The sequence below is a fragment of the Lissotriton helveticus genome, chromosome 6 (genome assembly GCF_964261635.1).
Source record: "Lissotriton helveticus chromosome 6, aLisHel1.1, whole genome shotgun sequence".
NCBI classification, from domain to species: domain Eukaryota; kingdom Metazoa; phylum Chordata; class Amphibia; order Caudata; family Salamandridae; genus Lissotriton; species Lissotriton helveticus.
This window is the reverse complement of record NC_136067.1, coordinates 2,054,114,743-2,054,132,080: the sequence shown is the minus strand read 5'-3', so window position 1 is coordinate 2,054,132,080 and position 17,338 is coordinate 2,054,114,743. Positions and strand designations below refer to the sequence as shown.

Genomic DNA, 17,338 nt, shown 5'->3' with positions numbered 1-17,338 from the left:
GGGCACATGGCAACAAATGCAGGTGCCACAGGGGGCACACAGCAAATGCAGGTGCCACAGGGGCACATGGCAACAAATGCAGCCGCCACAGGGGGCACACGGCAAACGCAGCCGCCACAGGGGGCACACGGCAAACGCAGCCGCCACAGGGGGCACACGGCAAACGCAGCCGCCACAGGGGGCACACGGCAAATGCAGCCGCCACAGGGGGCACACGGCAAACGCAGCCACCACAGGGGGCAAACGCAGCCGCCACATGGGGCACACGGCAAACGCAGCCGCCACATGGGGCACACGGCAAACGCAGCCGCCACAGGGGGCACACGGCAAACGCAGCCGCCACAGGGGGCACACGGCAAACGCAGCCGCCACAGGGGGCACACGGCAAACGCAGCCGCCACATGGGGCACATGGCAAACGCAGCCACCACAGGGGGCACACGGCGAATGCAGCCACCACAGGGGGCAAACGCAGCCGCCACATGGGGCACACGGCAAACGCAGCCGCCACATGGGGCACACGGCAAACGCAGCCGCCACAGGGGGCACACGGCAAACGCAGGTGCCACAGGGGGCACACAGCAAATGCAGGTGCCACAGGGGCACATGGCAACAAATGCAGGTGCCAAAGGGGGCAAACACAGATGCCACAGGGGGCCCACAGCAAACACAGACGCCACAGGGGGAACACAGCAAACACAGACGCCACAGGGGGCACGCGGCAAACACAGACGCCACAAGGGGCACACAGCAAACACAGACGCCACAAGGGGCACACAGCAAACACAGACGCCACAGAGGGAACACAGCAAACACAGGCGCCACAGGGGGCACACAGCAAACACAGACGCCACAGGGGGCACACAGCAAACACAGACGCCACAGGGGGCACACAGCAAACACAGACGCCACCGGGGGCACACAGCAAACACAGACGCCACCGGGGGCACACAGCAAACACAGACGCCACAGGGGGCACACAGCAAACACAGACGCCACAGGGGGCACACAGCAAACACAGACGCCACAGGGGGCACACAGCAAATGCAGGTGCCACTGGGGCACATGGCAACAAATGCAGGTGCCACAGGGGGCACACAGCAAATGCAGGTGCCACAGGGGCACATGGCAACAAATGCAGGTGCCACAGGGGGCAAACACAGATGCCACAGGGGGCCCACAGCAAACACAGACGCCACAGGGGGCAAACACAGATGCCACAGGGGGCCCACAGCAAACACAGACGCCACAAGGGGCACACAGCAAACACAGACGCCACAGGGGGCACACAGCAAACACAGACGCCACAGGGGGCACGCGGCAAACACAGACGCCACAGGGGGCACGCGGCAAACACAGACGCCACAAGGGGCACACAGCAAACACAGACGCCACAGGGGGCACGCGGCAAACACAGACGCCACAGGGGGCACGCGGCAAACACAGACGCCACAGGGGGCACACAGCTAACACAGACGCTACCGGGGGCACACAGCAAACACAGACGCCACAGGGGGCACGCGGCAAACACAGACGCCACAGGGGGCACGCGGCAAACACAGGCGCCACAGGGGGCACACAGCAAACACAGGCGCCACAGGGGGCACACAGCAAACACAGACGCCACCGGGGGCACACAGCAAACACAGACGCCACCGGGGGCACACAGCAAACACAGACGCCACAGGGGGCACACAGCAAACACAGACGCCACAGGGGGCACACAGCAAACACAGACGCCACAGGGGGCACACAGCAAACACAGACGCCACAGGGGGCACGCGTCAAACACAGACGCCTCAGGGGGCACGCGGCAAACACAGGCACTAAAGGGGGCACGCAGGAACGCAGGCGCCACAAGGGCCACGTAGGTGCCATAGGAGGCACACAGGCCCAGAGAACGCAGGCGCTACAAGGGGCATGCAGGCGCTACAAGGGGCACGCAGGCGCCACAAGGGACACACAGGCGCCACAAGGGGCACACAGTGGGCACGAGGGGAATGCAGGTGCCACAAGGGGGACACAGTGGGCACGAGGGGAATGCAGGTGCCACAAGGGGCACACATGTGCTACAGGAGGGACACAGGAGGCAGACGGAGAGGCTAAAAGCAGGCCTGGCATGAGACGAAGTCTGGAGCTAAACTTCAGCAGAGACAGAAGGCCCCAGATGGATGCACGAATGCGCGACAAACATCTCTGAAGAAGGCTCCATATGTAGTGGGAACTTGCTATGTTTTAATATAGCGCATCCCTGTCACAATCGGGAACGGTGGAACATGTCGCATGTGGAGTGGGAGTTTTAACAGCTCTCACTCTCCGACTCCACAGTGGGCTCAAGTGGTTGCTAATAATAATGCATTACCATTTCAGGTACCTCCGAAGACTGGAAGTCTGAGCTGCTGAGCAGCGCCAGCTGGAAATCCAACAATCTCGGACTTGGATTCCCCTGGGCAGGCGCACAGCCCACTGAGCTATCTTACTATTACCGTCAGAGTACAGTGGAGGGGTGGTGTGCTCTTTTCAAGGGGACGCGCTTCTGGCGACGTGCACAAAAAGAAGAGAACCCGGCGAGTGGGGTGAGAAGCAGACGGTTCCGATTTAGGCGCTATGCCAGGGAGGCCAGAAGTGGCGGCGCAGCGCTGGTGAGGTCGCTTCAAAGCCCACACCTGGCACTGAGGCGCACACAGACCTGCCCTCCCTCCCCGTCTGGCTGGGCCCACCTGCTCCTGGCAGCTGCCCGCCTCGCCCGGGCATGCCCGCGTCTGCTCGTGTCGGGCCCGGGGTGATGGCACGTCTGCACCGGGGTCTGTAACAACCCGGGGCTCCTACACTCACCTTACACTGGGAGCACAGAAGGGCTGGTGGCCCCTCCCCTGAGATTAACACACAGGAGCTTTACACGGTACCCCTTCAGTGCTGCCCCCGTCATCGCCACTCTGTTTTAACTGTTTGTAAGACACAGAGCTTTTTCTTCAACATTTCAATATCGAATAATAAAACCAGACTAGAAGCAGAGGAGGGTGGCGCTTTCATGTCCCACGTACAGTGGGCGACAACTAGCTGGGCCCCTGGCCGGGTTAGCTTCAGTGGACAGCTAAGGTCTGCTGTAAGGACCCTCTCTGCACTGCACCGAGCAGACAACCCTCGAGGCACAGGTACACCCGTGCACTGAGGGGCATTCTCTGCAGCCAGCTAAAGGAGAGGGTGGAAGCCGTGAGTGTCATCAGAGAAACCCCGAGTGTCAAAGATACTGCTCGGGTAAAGGTCGGGCCTCTCCTCTTTCCAATTAAGAGCCCGGAAAAGGCACCAAGTCTTCGAGCTAACCTGCTTCGAGGAACAAAGTAACGCTACAAAAAAGTCTTACGTAATTAATCACATTGTGCCTCTTCCATAACAAAGGCGAGCAGAGTTACCCTTGCAGCCACCAGGTAGAGCAAAGGCGAGCAGAGATACCCATGCAGCCACCAGGTAGAGCAAAGGCGAGCAGAGATACCCATGCAGCCACCAGGCAGAGCAAAGGCGAGCAGAGTTACCCATGCAGCCACCAGGTAGAGCAAAGGCGAGCAGAGATACCCATGCAGCCACCAGGCAGAGCAAAGGCGAGCAGAGTTACCCTTGCAGCCATCAGGCAGAGCAAAGGCGAGCAGAGATACCCATGCAGCCACCAGGTAGAGCAAAGGCGAGCAGAGTTACCCATGCAGCCACCAGACAGAGCAAAGGCGACCAGAGATACCCATGCAGCCACCAGGTAGAGGAAAGGCGAGCAGAGTTACCCATGCAGCCACCAGACAGAGCAAAGGCGACCAGAGATACCCATGCAGCCACCAGGTAGAGGAAAGGCGAGCAGAGTTACCCTTGCAGCCACCAGGTAGAGCAAAGGCGACCAGAGATACCCATGCAGCCACCAGGTAGAGCAAAGGCGACCAGAGATACCCATGCAGCCACCAGGTAGAGCAAAGGCGAGCAGAGTTACCCATGCAGCCACCAGACAGAGCAAAGGCGACCAGAGATACCCATGCAGCCACCAGGCAGAACAAAGGCGAGCAGAGTTACCTATGCAGCCACCAGGCAGAGCAAAGGCGACCAGAGATACCCATGCAGCCACCAGGTAGAGCAAAGGCGAGCAGAGTTACCCATGCAGCCACCAGGCAGAGCAAAGGCGATCAGAGATACCCATGCAGCCACCAGGTAGAGCAAAGGCGAGCAGAGATACCCATGCAGCCACCAGGTAGAGCAAAGGCGAGCACAGTTACCCATGCAGCCACCAGACAGAGCAAAGGCGACCAGAGATACCCATGCAGCCACCAGGTAGAGGAAAGGCGAGCAGAGTTACCCATGCAGCCACCAGACAGAGCAAAGGCGACCAGAGATACCCATGCAGCCACCAGGTAGAGCAAAGGTGACCAGAGATACCCATGCAGCCACCAGACAGAGCAAAGGCGAGCAGAGTTACCCATGCAGCCACCAGACAGAGCAAAGGCGACCAGAGATACCCATGCAGCCACCAGGCAGAGCAAAGGCGAGCAGAGTTACCCATGCAGCCACCAGACAGAGTAAAGGCAGGCAGAGTTACCCATGCAGCCACCAGGCAGAGCAAAGGCGAGCAGAGTTACCCTTGCAGCCACCAGGCAGAGCAAAGGCGAGCAGAGTTACCCTTGCAGCCACCAGGTAGAGCAAAGGCGAGCAGAGTTACCCATGCAGCCACCAGACAGAGTAAAGGCAGGCAGAGTGACCCATGCAGCCACCAGACAGAGCAAAGGCGACCAGAGATACCCATGCAGCCACCAGGTAGAGCAAAGGCGAGCAGAGTTACCCATGCATCCACCAGACCGAGTAAAGGCAGGCAGAGTTACCCATGCAGCCACCAGGCAGAGCAAAGGCGAGCAGAGTTACCCTTGCAGCCACCAGGCAGAGCAAAGGCGAGCAGAGTTACCCTTGCAGCCACCAGGTAGAGCAAAGGCGAGCAGAGTTACCCATGCAGCCACCAGACAGAGTAAAGGCAGGCAGAGTGACCCATGCAGCCACCAGACAGAGCAAAGGCGACCAGAGATACCCATGCAGCCACCAGGTAGAGCAAAGGCGAGCAGAGTTACCCATGCAGCCACCAGACCGAGTAAAGGCAGGCAGAGTTACCCATGCAGCCACCAGGCAGAGCAAAGGCGAGCAGAGTTACCCTTGCAGCCACCAGGCAGAGCAAAGGCGACCAGAGATACCCATGCAGCCACCAGGTAGAGCAAAGGCGAGCAGAGATACCCATGCAGCCACCAGGCAGAGCAAAGGCGAGCAGAGATACCCATGCAGCCACCAGGTAGAGCAAAGGCGAGCAGAGATACCCATGCAGCCACCAGGTAGAGCAAAGGCGAGCACAGTTAGCCATGCAGCCACCAGACAGAGCAAAGGCGACCAGAGATACCCATGCAGCCACCAGGTAGAGCAAAGGCGAGCAGAGTTACCCATGCAGCCACCAGGTAGAGCAAAGGCGAGCAGTTACCCATGCAGCCACCAGACAGAGCAAAGGCGACCAGAGATACCCATGCAGCCACCAGGCAGAGCAAAGGCGATCAGAGATACCCATGCAGCCACCAGGTAGAGCAAAGGCGAGCAGAGTTACCCATGCAGCCACCAGGCAGAGCAAAGGCGACCAGAGATACCCATGCAGCCACCAGGCAGAGCAAAGGCGAGCAGAGTTACGCATGCAGCCACCAGGCAGAGCAAAGGCGACCAGAGATACCCATGCAGCCACCAGGCAGAGCAAAGGCGAGCAGAGTTACCCATGCAGCCACCAGACAGAGTAAAGGCAGGCAGAGTTACCCATGCAGCCACCAGGTAGAGCAAAAGCGAGCACAGTTACCCATGCAGCCACCAGACAGAGCAAAGGCGACCAGAGATACCCATGCAGCCACCAGGTAGAGCAAAGGCGAGCAGTTACCCATGCAGCCACCAGGTAGAGCAAAGGCGAGCAGAGTTACCCATGCAGCCACCAGACAGAGTAAAGGCAGGCAGAGTTACCCATGCAGCCACCAGGCAGAGCAAAGGCGAGCAGAGTTACCCTTGCAGCCACCAGGCAGAGCAAAGGCGAGCAGAGTTACCCTTGCAGCCACCAGGCAGAGCAAAGGCGAGCAGAGTTACCCTTGCAGCCACCAGGCAGAGCAAAGGCGAGCAGAGTTACCCATGCAGCCACCAGGTAGAGTAAAGGCGACCAGAGATACCCATGCAGCCACCAGGCAGAGTAAAGGCGACCAGAGATACCCATGCAGCCACCAGGTAGAGTAAAGGCGACCAGAGATACCCATGCAGCCACCAGGCAGAGCAAAGGCGAGCAGAGTTACCCTTGCAGCCACCAGGCAGAGCAAAGGCGAGCAGAGTTACCCATGCAGCCACCAGGTAGAGCAAAGGCGAGCAGAGTTACCCTTGCAGCCATCAGGCAGAGCAAAGGCGAGCAGAGTTACCCATGCAGCCACCAGGCAGAGCAAAGGCGAGCAGAGTTACCCATGCAGCCACCAGGCAGAGCAAAGGCGAGCAGAGTTACCCATGCAGCCACCAGGCAGAGCAAAGGCGAGCAAAGTTACCCTTGCAGCCACCAGGCAGAGCAAAGGCGAGCAGAGTTACCCATGCAGCCACCAGGTAGAGCAAAGGCGAGCAGAGTTACCCTTGCAGCCACCAGGCAGAGCAAAGGCGAGCAGAGTTACCCTTGCAGCCACCAGGCAGAGCACATGAGAAGAATTACTAGAGCAGCCACCAGACAGCTTTTCATGACTTGTATTTGCCACTGATGCTGCCTTGTCTCTGGTCGAACCTGTATTGAGGTGTTCTCGCAAAGCCACTCACTGTAAATTTCTTAACAGCAAGGCATGCAAGAGACAAATCCTACGTTAAAAGATGTCTTGAGAGCCTGCCTACTTTAAAATATTCCCGCCATGAGCCACCAGGGATGCAGAGAACAGCTCAGATGAAGTTCTTCTTGCACCACATTTCAGAACCAGTCTAATGTCAAGGTTCCAGAAAGAGATCTATATAGTGGTCTTGGCTTTCTTCCATTGAACTAATTAAACTAACAATCCTGATCTCAATAGTTGTTAAGTAAAAAGCCCAGGACCAGAAACACAGAGGACATGGAGTGAGGTGGTCACTTTATCTACAGGTAAAGATGTAGGCGTGGGGAATTTTTTTTGGGGGGGGGGAGACTCGAGTAGTGCAAGTTTTCCCATAGAATGTGTCGGGAGCAAAGAAGCACTGCGAAGCACTCGGTTTCAGCTTCCGTCACTTGCTCCCCAGACCTATGCAATACAGTTCACTACTCATACTCGTATTCTTTCATTTCTGCAGTGATAGGGGAAGCAAGACAGAGTCCCAGAGACCTCTGGGGAGCAAGGCAGATCGGTGGACATTACCAGCTTCTCCGTACAAAATAAAGGGGCACCATTACGGTAATATGGCTGTACTATCGTAAAAATGTCACATGGAAAACTCCTGTAACCCAAAAATACAGTCTTGAATAAAAAAGCAACCTCGAGATCAAACATTCAGTTATAAAAACAACCCCGGAGAAATAAGAAATTCACCAGTCGTCAAAGAAACAGAACCGACAGCACAGAAACCTCCTGAGAAGAGCAAGCAGCTGAGTAAAAGCCAACTTCAAATACGAAGCTCAAAATCTGAGGCTAGAGGACCCTGGATTTCACTGAAAAGACCAAATCGCTGCAAACTACCCTCAGGCGGTCAAGGAATTCCCCGAATACAAATCCTTCAGGAGGACAAAGAAGAGATTGGCTAACAGAACTACACAGACCCCCACCCGGACCTCTCCGAAACCTCTCGGAGGAACAAGGTCACCACAAATGCTACCCAAGGACCAAGTAAGTGGGCAAAAAGAAGCCTCCATGCAGAACTATTGCCTCTGCAAAGCAGAGCGGATCAAGACCTCTTAAGAACTTAAGTACTCGGGTCAGGTGTTCTGTTTTAGAAATTCAACAGTGTTGTCGGTGGTAGACCAAATCCTTAAATGAATGAGAGGGGAAAGAGCCAATCGCAGGCCTCCGCCATGTAATTTATTGAAGGGGCTAGGTAGCAGACCACTGAAATAGTGGGAGGACCTGGCTTGGCAGTTAGGGCTGGACTGTTCCCATGAGGCACAGTGTCAAGACTGATTTGCATATGGCCAGGTCTAAACTGGGGTGGCATGTGAGCAAAAGAATGATGGATCTAACCCAGATCTCTTGACTGGGGGTGAATGTTTTGATTTGTTCTGCATTCCGTCCATTAATTATGTGGCTTTTGCTTTCTCGCCCTAAGTGCGCCAGGTATACCCAGACGTGGGTCCTGGGCTCACGGTGCCACTGGAATCAAGCTATCCTGGCTGAAGAGGGGCGTAACCCCGAAACCGGTCCTAGGATGCTCGTTTCCTGTCCAGGGAGGACCTGGCGTGGCAGTTCGGGCTGGATTGTTCCCATGAGGCACAGGGTCAAGACTGATTTACATATGGCCAGGTTTAAACTGGGGTGGCATGGTGAGCAAAAGAATGATGGATTTAACCCAGATCTCTTGACTGTGGGTTAATGTTTTGATTTGTTCTGCATTCCGACCATCAAGTGTGTGTCTTTCACATTAACTTACCCCAGGCATCAATTTCACTACGCATGAGAACCTACAGTCCCAGGATCTGAACAGGACTAGTACAAAACAGCAACTCGGAAAGCTTTGGCACACTCACACTAATGGTATACTTGATGAGTTACTGAACTTTTTACAAGCTGGGACCAAAGAGTCAAATAACATTTGCTTAACAGAGAAAGCCTGTAACATAATAGAGAAAAAAATAGAGAAACATGGGTCTGTTTAAAGAAAACAGAATCCTTAACCCAAATCAAAATGATGATATGTGTCATAACTGGAAATAATGCCGGTACAGCCTTCATATCCATTTTGGGTTCGTTTTATATTAACAGATTTAAAAGAACGTTTATTGGACGAGCACTAAAAATATATTAAACAAATTATATCATCACTACAATTAATAGTTTACACATCAATATCTAACACAGGTCAAATTATGTATAAACCCTGCATTTTTTTCCTGGAGTTCTCAGGGTAGAAGTAACTTTTTTCGTAGCAATCGACAGTCTTTTATCGCTCGGAAATCACAGCCTGTCCAGCAAACGCTTCTTTGAGAAGCGCGGCCTTGAAACCGTGGCTCAGCTGCCCGACGAGGGCTGCAGGGCGTCTGGATGAAGCCTCTCTCTACAGAACCATCCATCACAGGGCGAGTATCAAGAGGCACTGTGCTTATCAGCAGCAGGAAGGACGACAGGCTGAGTCAGGACAGAGGCCAATGCCACCCTCTGGTGATGACACAATCTATGCATGTCACAGGGAACCCTGCTGTGAGAGCTCTGCTCTGGGAGGGAGGGGAGAGAAGAACAGAGATGAGCTCTGCAGAGGGACGCTGATACCAGAGGCAGGAACGGGGCAGGTGGGAATGATGGAAATGAAATCAGGGACGAGGGTGGACTGAGGAACGGATAGGAAGCGATACTGGGAGGTGCTTTAAATGGGCCGGTACTGGCTGGTACGGGGTACCGGCACTTTTTTTTTCTAACCCCGAGTTTCACACTCCTCGAATCCACAGTTTCACCTCTGACAATGTGTGTGATCTTGGGTTGTTCGCTCTATTGGTGCTTTAGTCCTGCCTACTTCAAGAGAGCTTAGAAGCCATGTGGAGCGCTATATTCAACAGATTAGTACTGGAGATGGAGGAGTGCTGGCACAGATCATCTAATCTCCTGTACCTATTAAGGGTCTCCACATTGCATCCACTCTCAGCAGAGAGGGGGGTGGGCATTTCAGTCACAAGCCGGGCACAGCGACCGAAGAAGTCACTACAGAACTGCTGTGTTTGCATTCAGTTAGGGCCCTTCCACACTTGCAGAAGATGCCCACCTGCACTGGGCAAACAAGTACAGTACCAGGGGTGCAACACCCATTGGACTCAAAGGGCTTCAGTCAACACCCCCCCCCTCCCCCTGTCGTGTGCTTCAGCCCAGGATCCCTGCAGCTCCACTCTGACTATTGCTTCTTAAAGATTCAGTCCCCCCCCAATTTTTTCTTAGCCCCCCCCCTAAATGTGGCTCTAGTTGCACCTCTTTACAATACGCAGACAAGACTTGAATTATTACCCTGGCAGTACTTTCAAATCCATGGTGAAATTCTGCATCCTTCATAAAGTGAACAGGATTGTAGAAACTACACCCCAGTCCTCTAGAAGAATGCGATCATGTGACCACAGTTTTCAGCGAAATCATGCATTTGTCAAACATTCCCATCATCTTCAGCACAATTTGCATTTTTTTTTTTTATGTTTTTTTACCCGAAACGGATCAAAACTTACTAAATAAAACCACTGCCACACTTTTTGCCATTCAATCGCAGGCGCTTTACCACAAGGTGATATCTCTTTTCTTTTGCTACATTTAGGAATTAAACTGATACTAATGAAGTGAAACATTGACCTAGACAGCGTTAACTTTACAAAAATTACAACATGGTCTCGCATTCACACAAGTTTGAGCTATTGGCATTGTAAATGACAATGCCTTTTATTTATGTTTTGGGTTTTAAAACATAAATACAAGGCATTGTCATTTACAATACTAATAGCTTAAACTCTTGAAAAAGTGAGTCCTACAGCATTGCAATAAAGGGCCTTCTCGACCGCTTGTTAGATTGTAAATATCAGAGGAAGAGATAAGCCTGCAACATCTTCAAAGTAGTGATAAATAGTGCAGTGAAGATGTGTAAGTGTTGTAAATTACACAGACACAAAGTGTGAAGTGAGAGTTACATATGATCCGAGCTATAAATACTATCAAAGAGCTCCAACACCTTTCGCTCTGTGATTACATTGTCGCGGCTCGGGAGGAAGAACCGGGGTGCTATTTCCTGCCCTCTCTGTGATTTGAAAGTGCAGTGTGGCATTGCGTAAAGTAATTGCTATCTTTGGCCTAATAAAAAATACTCCAGCTGTAGTAGGGCCCTAGCTTCACCTCCTAGTGCAGGGTGGGCTGCGCTTTATGACAGGCATGGAGGGAGCGATGGTCTCTGCTGCAGCTCCTGCTTCATACAGTGCCCCTGCTCTTACTAGTGAGCGAGAGGCGCTGAGGTATTGGTGGTGGTGGTACTGGCATTGGTGGTGGTGATGGTAGTAGGATTGGTATTGGTGGTGGTGGTATTGGTGGTGGTGGAGGTATTGGTGGTGGTGGTGATATTGGTAGTGGTGGTGGTGATATTGGTAGTGGTGGTGATATTGGTAGTGATATTGGTGGTGGTGATATTGGTGGTGGTATTTATATTGGTGGTGGTAGTGTTGGTGGGATTGTTAATAAAACAGGCTTTTGAAAACAACCCTGCCAGGTGGCTTTACTGCAGATGACATGTAACACAGATGTGCTGTTGTCAGCTACAGCCCATTAGCACACAATTATGTGCTACCTGGAATTCACATGACTTAATTTGCTAATCATTTCTACATCCATTTTACTTGGGGGGTTAAAACAGACACAAGATAATGCAGGTTTAAGTGATTGAAAGCAGGCGCCCGTGTTACGGGGGCAGCTGTGCTGCTTTAAAAAAACACAAGCAGTTTCAGCTGAAGCAGCGCATGGCCGGCTTGCAGTAAGAGAAACTCAATGAAGTAAATAGTGCTTACAGACTAAAAATCAGGTCCTGTGTAACAACCAAGTAAAGGGGCCAGTAGCCATGGGAGGTTACAAATGAAGACAAGGCCTTACTAAGGAGGGACTACCAAGCCTATTAACGAATCCGAAGGCAGTATTTACGAAAGAAAATGACACAAGCCAATGAAAAATATGAGCGGAGAGTGGGCGCTGGCTTCTCTCCCATACTATACTACAGAAGTATCGCAGAACAAGCAGCGCATGCGCGCTGCACTAGGCTCGACCTAAAAAATGGCCACAAAATGGGTATTGGCACATCATATAATCTGCCTTTTCTTGCTGCATAATTTAACAACACACACATTTGTTCCTCCCCTGCTGCATAATTACAGTGGCATTGACTATTAACTTATAGAAACACTTCAAATTGTACTCTAAAGCAATGTGGCTTTCAACAGTCTTTCTAAAGATACTTTAACTTTCAGATAGGTGGCAGATACGTGCCTCGTTGCAAAAAACAACCCCAGTTCACGTTGAGACCCCTTTAAGAGAAACCGTCAAGCTGTTCCACATTTTAGCACATACCAGTAATAAGCATTTGACAACACCATTGAAAACGCTCGTGTGCACATCACTGCCCTCTAGATGCGATAAACACTTGTAAACCCAGACAGGACACCAATGGGTGCCTACTACAGCACTGCATTAAATACCATTAAGTACTGGTATAGTTTATGAACGCAAACCATTTTACACCATATATAAACAACACATATATACATATGTTATATAATAAGCTGCCAACTACAAATACAAGGCAGCTGATGAACTAATTGCAGCAATCATCATTAGCAAATTCAGTGTGTCATTTATCTGACCTATTCATAACTTGGTTCAGAAGGTGTTGCCTCCTGCCAGCGCCCAAAGAGCACCGGGGACCACAGAACAGGAACAATGGTCTGCAGAATGGATGAATCTGGGGGCACCATGACTCTGCAGCATCCACCCTGGCCCTAAATAAATTATACATGTATCAGAAGACCCTCCCCCCCCCCCCAATCGGCCTGTAGACCCCTGCAGGAGGCTCCCATATAGAGCTCTCTGGGGAAATGTCTCTATTCAGCCCATGTAGCTCTGTCTATCTCTCTCTGTGGTCCCCCGCAGCTCTCTATGCCAAGGTTTATAAGGACCCTGCAGTTCTGTCTTTCTGTCTCTCTCTCTCTGTCCGTGGACCCTGCAACTCGCTATGCCAAGGTGCTGAGGCCCGTGGTCCCTGGAGCTCTGCGACAGGTGTGCCCCTGGACCCTTCAAGCTCTCTCCGATAAGGCCCGTGGTCCCTGCAGCGCTGTGGCTGAAGGTCTGCCCCTGGACGCCTCAAGCTCTCTCTGCTGAGGCTTGTAGTCCCTGCAGCTCTCGGACATCAGTGTGTCCCAAGAGCCTTCAGGCTCTCTCTCTGATGAGGCTGGTGGTTGCTGCAGCTCCCAGACAGAAGGTCTGCCCCTATACCCTTTATGCTCTCTCTGTGCTGAGATTGGTCCCTGCAAATCTCCGACAGGAGGTGTGCCCCATGAACAACATTCAGGCGCTCCCTCTCTGATGAGACCCGTGGTCCCTGCAGTTCTCTGACAGGAGGTGTGCACCTGGACCCTTCAGGCTCTTTGATGAGGCCCATGGTCCCTGCAGCTCTCGGTCTCTGCAGTTCCCTGGATCATTCAAGCACAGTCCCTGTCGAAGCTGGTGGTCCCTGCAGCTCTTGACAGGAGGTCTGCCCCTACACCTTTCACACTCTCTTTGTGCTGAGATTGGTCCCTGCAGCTCTCTGACAGAAGGTGTGCGTATTGACCCTTCAAGCTCTCTCTGTGCTGAGATTGGTCCCTGCAAATCTCCGACAGGAGGTGTGCCCCATGAACAACATTCAGGCGCTCCCTCTCTGATGAGACCCGTGGTCACTGCAGCTCTCTGACAGGAGGTGTGCACCTGGACCCTTCAGGCTCTTTGATGAGGCCTGTGGTCACTGCAGCTCTCTGACAGAAGTCTGTTTGTAGACCCTTCAAGCACAGTATCTGCTGAAGCTGGTGGTCCCTGCAGCTCTCGGACAGGAGGTCTGCCCCTACACCTTTCACACTCTCTCTGTGCTGAGATTGGTCCCTGCAGCTCTCTGACAGAAGGTGTGCGGATTGACCCTTTAGGCTCTCTCCCTGCTGAAGCTGGTGGTCCCTGCAGCTCTTGACAGGAGGTCTGCCCCTAGACCTTTCACACTCTCTCTCTGCTGAGATTGGTCCCTGCAGCTCTCTGACAAGAGGTCTGCCCCTGGACCCTTCAAGCTCTCTCTCTGATGAGGCCCATGGTCCCTGCAGCTCTCGGTCTCTGCAGTTTTCCAGATCATTCAAGCACAGTCCCTGCCGAAGCTCGTGGTCCCTACAGCTCTCTGACAGGAGGTCTGCCCTTAAACCTCTGAGCAGGGCATCAACGCCTAGGTGTAGAGACATGCCACCATGTAGCCCTGCCCCTTGGGGTACAGACATGCCACCATGCAGCCCTGTCCCTTGGTGTAGAGACATGCCACCATGCAGCCCTGCCCCTTGGGGTACAGACATGCCACCATGCAGCCCTGCCCCTTGGGGTATAGACATGCCACCATGCAGCCCTGCCCCTTGGGGTATAGACATGCCACCATGCAGCCCTGCCCCTTGGGGTACAGACATGCCACCATGCAGCCCTGCCCCTTGGGGTACAGACATGCCACCATGCAGCCCTGCCCCTTGGGGTACAGACATGCCACCATGCAGCCCTGCCCCTTGGTGTAGAGTAGCCCTGCCCCTTGGGGTACAGACATGCCACCATGTGGCCCTGCCCCTGGGTGTATAGAGATGCCCCTTGGGGTTTAGACATGTCACCTTGTGGCCCTGCCCCTTGGGGTACAGACATGCCACCATGCAGCCCTGCCCCTTGGGGTATAGACATGTCACCTTGAGGCCCTGCCCCTTGGGGTACAGACATGCCACCATGCAGCCCTGCCCCTTGGTGTAGGGACATGCCACCATGCAGCCCTGCCCCTTGGGGTACAGACATGCCACCATGCAGCCCTGCCCCTTGGGGTATAGACATGCCACCATGCAGCCCTGCCCCTTGGGGTATAGACATGCCACCATGCAGCCCTGCCCCTTGGGGTATAGACATGCCACTATGCAGCCCTGCCCCTTGGGGTAAAGACATGCCACCATGCAGCCCTGCCCCTTGGGGTACAGACATGCCACCATGCAGCCCTGCCCCTTGGGGTATAGACATGCCACCATGCAGCCCTGCCCCTTGGTGTAGAGTAGCCCTGCCCCTTGGGGTACAGACATGCCACCATGCAGCCCTGCCCCTTGGTGTAGAGTAGCCCTGCCCCTTGGGGTACAGACATGCCACCATGCAGCCCTGCCCCTTGGGGTATAGACATGTCACCTTGTGGCCCTGCCCCTTGGGGTACAGACATGCCACCATGCAGCCCTGCCCCCTCCTCCCTCCCCCAGGCGGGGCACGGACTCACTCTGGTGCCGAGAGGAGACCCCCAGGCTGTGGCGGGCGATGCTGGGGCTCCGCAGGATGGCTCTGCCGGCAGACTTCAGGGCGTCCATCCCGCTCCTCCGGTCCGCTCTACGCCCAGCTGGCAGGGCTACTACCGGCCCGAGGGAAAGACATGGGAGGGGGACGGGGAGGCGGAGCCGGGGTGGGCGAGGCCTAGGCCGGGGGGCGGAGAGCCGGCAGCGGGCGGGCCCCGGGAGTGGCCTGGGCGGAAGCACCTCTGGTCACGAGCTGCGAGCGTCGACGGAAACGCGTTTGCGTCACAGTAAACATGGCCGCCATCTTGGAAGTACGACCTACTCCACCGAGAGATAGAGAATGCCTGAACCCTCGTCTCGATTATCTAGTCATCTCGGCCAAAAATGTAGAGGTGCGTCATCTTTGTATTACACGTTTGAGACCATAGACTCTAAGCCAGTACAAAACACCGAACCACGTTTTTGAGATATGACCTTCTCATCAAGAACAGTTTCAAGTTATGCACGTTAAGGTACTTTCAACTCAAAAATATAGTACACATTGTAATAATTGAAATATAAAGTTCAATATGCATATTAATTAACAACTGTAAATTTAAGCTTCCATCGTCGTTTTTAATTAAACACAGTCTCTGTTGTAGCTCCTTTAGACCCGAAGTGGCACTATGGCAATCTGACGTCTACCCATCTCCAGTTTGTGTCAAACTTAGTCCGTCTTCTTTGTCTTTTGTCGTCGCCATGACACCTTTGTGCTGCTCGTAGCATCTTGGGCAGTCAAATGTTAGAGCATCAAAATAACTTGTCATCAAATTATCAGACGTCTCCAGGGTAAACAGAGACGAGTCGGGCATAGGCTAAATACGTAAAATAAAAACAAGTAGTTCTTTTGAATCGAGCCAGTTTTGCATTTTTTTCGTATTCTAATTAGAGCCTTACTCGGACGGCGATTGGCTGAGGAATGTGCATATATTATAGTGCAAGCTGGGAGAAAAACTCTCGGTGAATACTTGAAGACAAACTCACTGATTAGGGCTAAAGTCGCATTTTGAGAGTGAAATGAGGAAGAATGGATTTGTTATACATACGTAACTCAAACAAACCTCACCCAATAATGAAGACATTCGATTCTGGGTCTTTAAATACGGCTCTGACATGATGTTACCAGTGTGTTGTATGAAAGGAGAGAAGGTTAGCACTCCCCTTGACAAGGATGGAAGAGGTCCTAGTGGCCTTTACAACACATATACGGTTAAGGCACTGCCACTTACTTCGTGGCGTCTAACCATGTTTTTTCCTGACTATTTTTTTATTGGGGATCTCGGGCATAACACGAACCTATGATACCCATGCTGCCTTGTGGTATACGTAATTGACATTTCTAAATAAACTGTTGTTGCTTAAACTTCGGTTTAGCTACAAATTACCTGCAAAGTATTAATTCCTCTTAGTACACTTTTAATTTCTTTTATAATTTCCAGGTATTCATGACTTCTTTTTCTCAGTACTGTAACATAATGCCCAACTCTGTACTCTGGGCTAATATATAATACTCACTTCTTTGTAAATGAGCATGGTTACCTATGGAATAGTCTTTGCTGAAGGGGGGCTCCAGCCATCAGTCAAGAGTGACTGGGATCCCATGGGTAGCATAGTGTTGTGTTCTCCTGAACTTGTACCAAGGTTCAGGAATGAGACGCAGACTCAAGGGTTCCTTCACAACACCCCACGCCTTCCCACACTTAGTTCACAATCTCCAAAACTGGTCCTTCGGTCCCATCCAAGCAGATGTAGCTCATAGGGTACAGAGATATTCTCATCGCCACGGAACACATCACCATCCCGGGGTGACCTTCTGGTAGACCGCTCACCAAACTCCAGTCCTGCTCCCTTGATTCATCATTAGTATCTCTAAACCTCTTGAATGAATCATGATATGTCAGTCAATAATACTTTTATTTGATTTCGTTAAAAATCATAAACGGGGTGGAACAAACCACCGTAACATGATATGTTTAGCATTACAGTTAGACTGTCTTGCTCAGCAGTGACCATGTTCATTGCCACCGAACCACTATTTGTAGGTATCTGTATACTGTAGTGTGATTTAAGATAGAATGAGGAATAT

The 17,338-nt window shown here is 52.7% G+C and overlaps 1 protein-coding gene and 1 non-coding gene across 5 annotated transcripts in view; one reads left to right on the top strand and one right to left on the bottom strand.

Moving 5' to 3' along the window:
- LOC144763994 (low density lipoprotein receptor adapter protein 1-A-like) overlaps window positions 1–15,434 on the bottom strand; it is a 266,279-nt gene extending 250,845 nt beyond the window's left edge. For all 4 annotated transcript variants that reach the window (XR_013596292.1, XR_013596291.1, XM_078650114.1 and 1 more), the window contains exon 1: window positions 15,201–15,434. Coding sequence is in view for 2 of the 4 variants with exons in the window: in XM_078650114.1 (XP_078506240.1) it covers window positions 15,201–15,288 (88 nt within the window). In the remaining 2 variants the exon portion in view is untranslated. The remainder of the gene's footprint in view (window positions 1–15,200) is intronic.
- Window positions 15,435–16,379: 945 nt separating this feature from the next.
- LOC144765465 (U6atac minor spliceosomal RNA) lies at window positions 16,380–16,507 on the top strand. The gene has a single exon (XR_013597446.1). It is a non-coding gene; the product is annotated as a U6atac minor spliceosomal RNA (small nuclear RNA).
- Window positions 16,508–17,338: the final 831 nt, after the last annotated feature.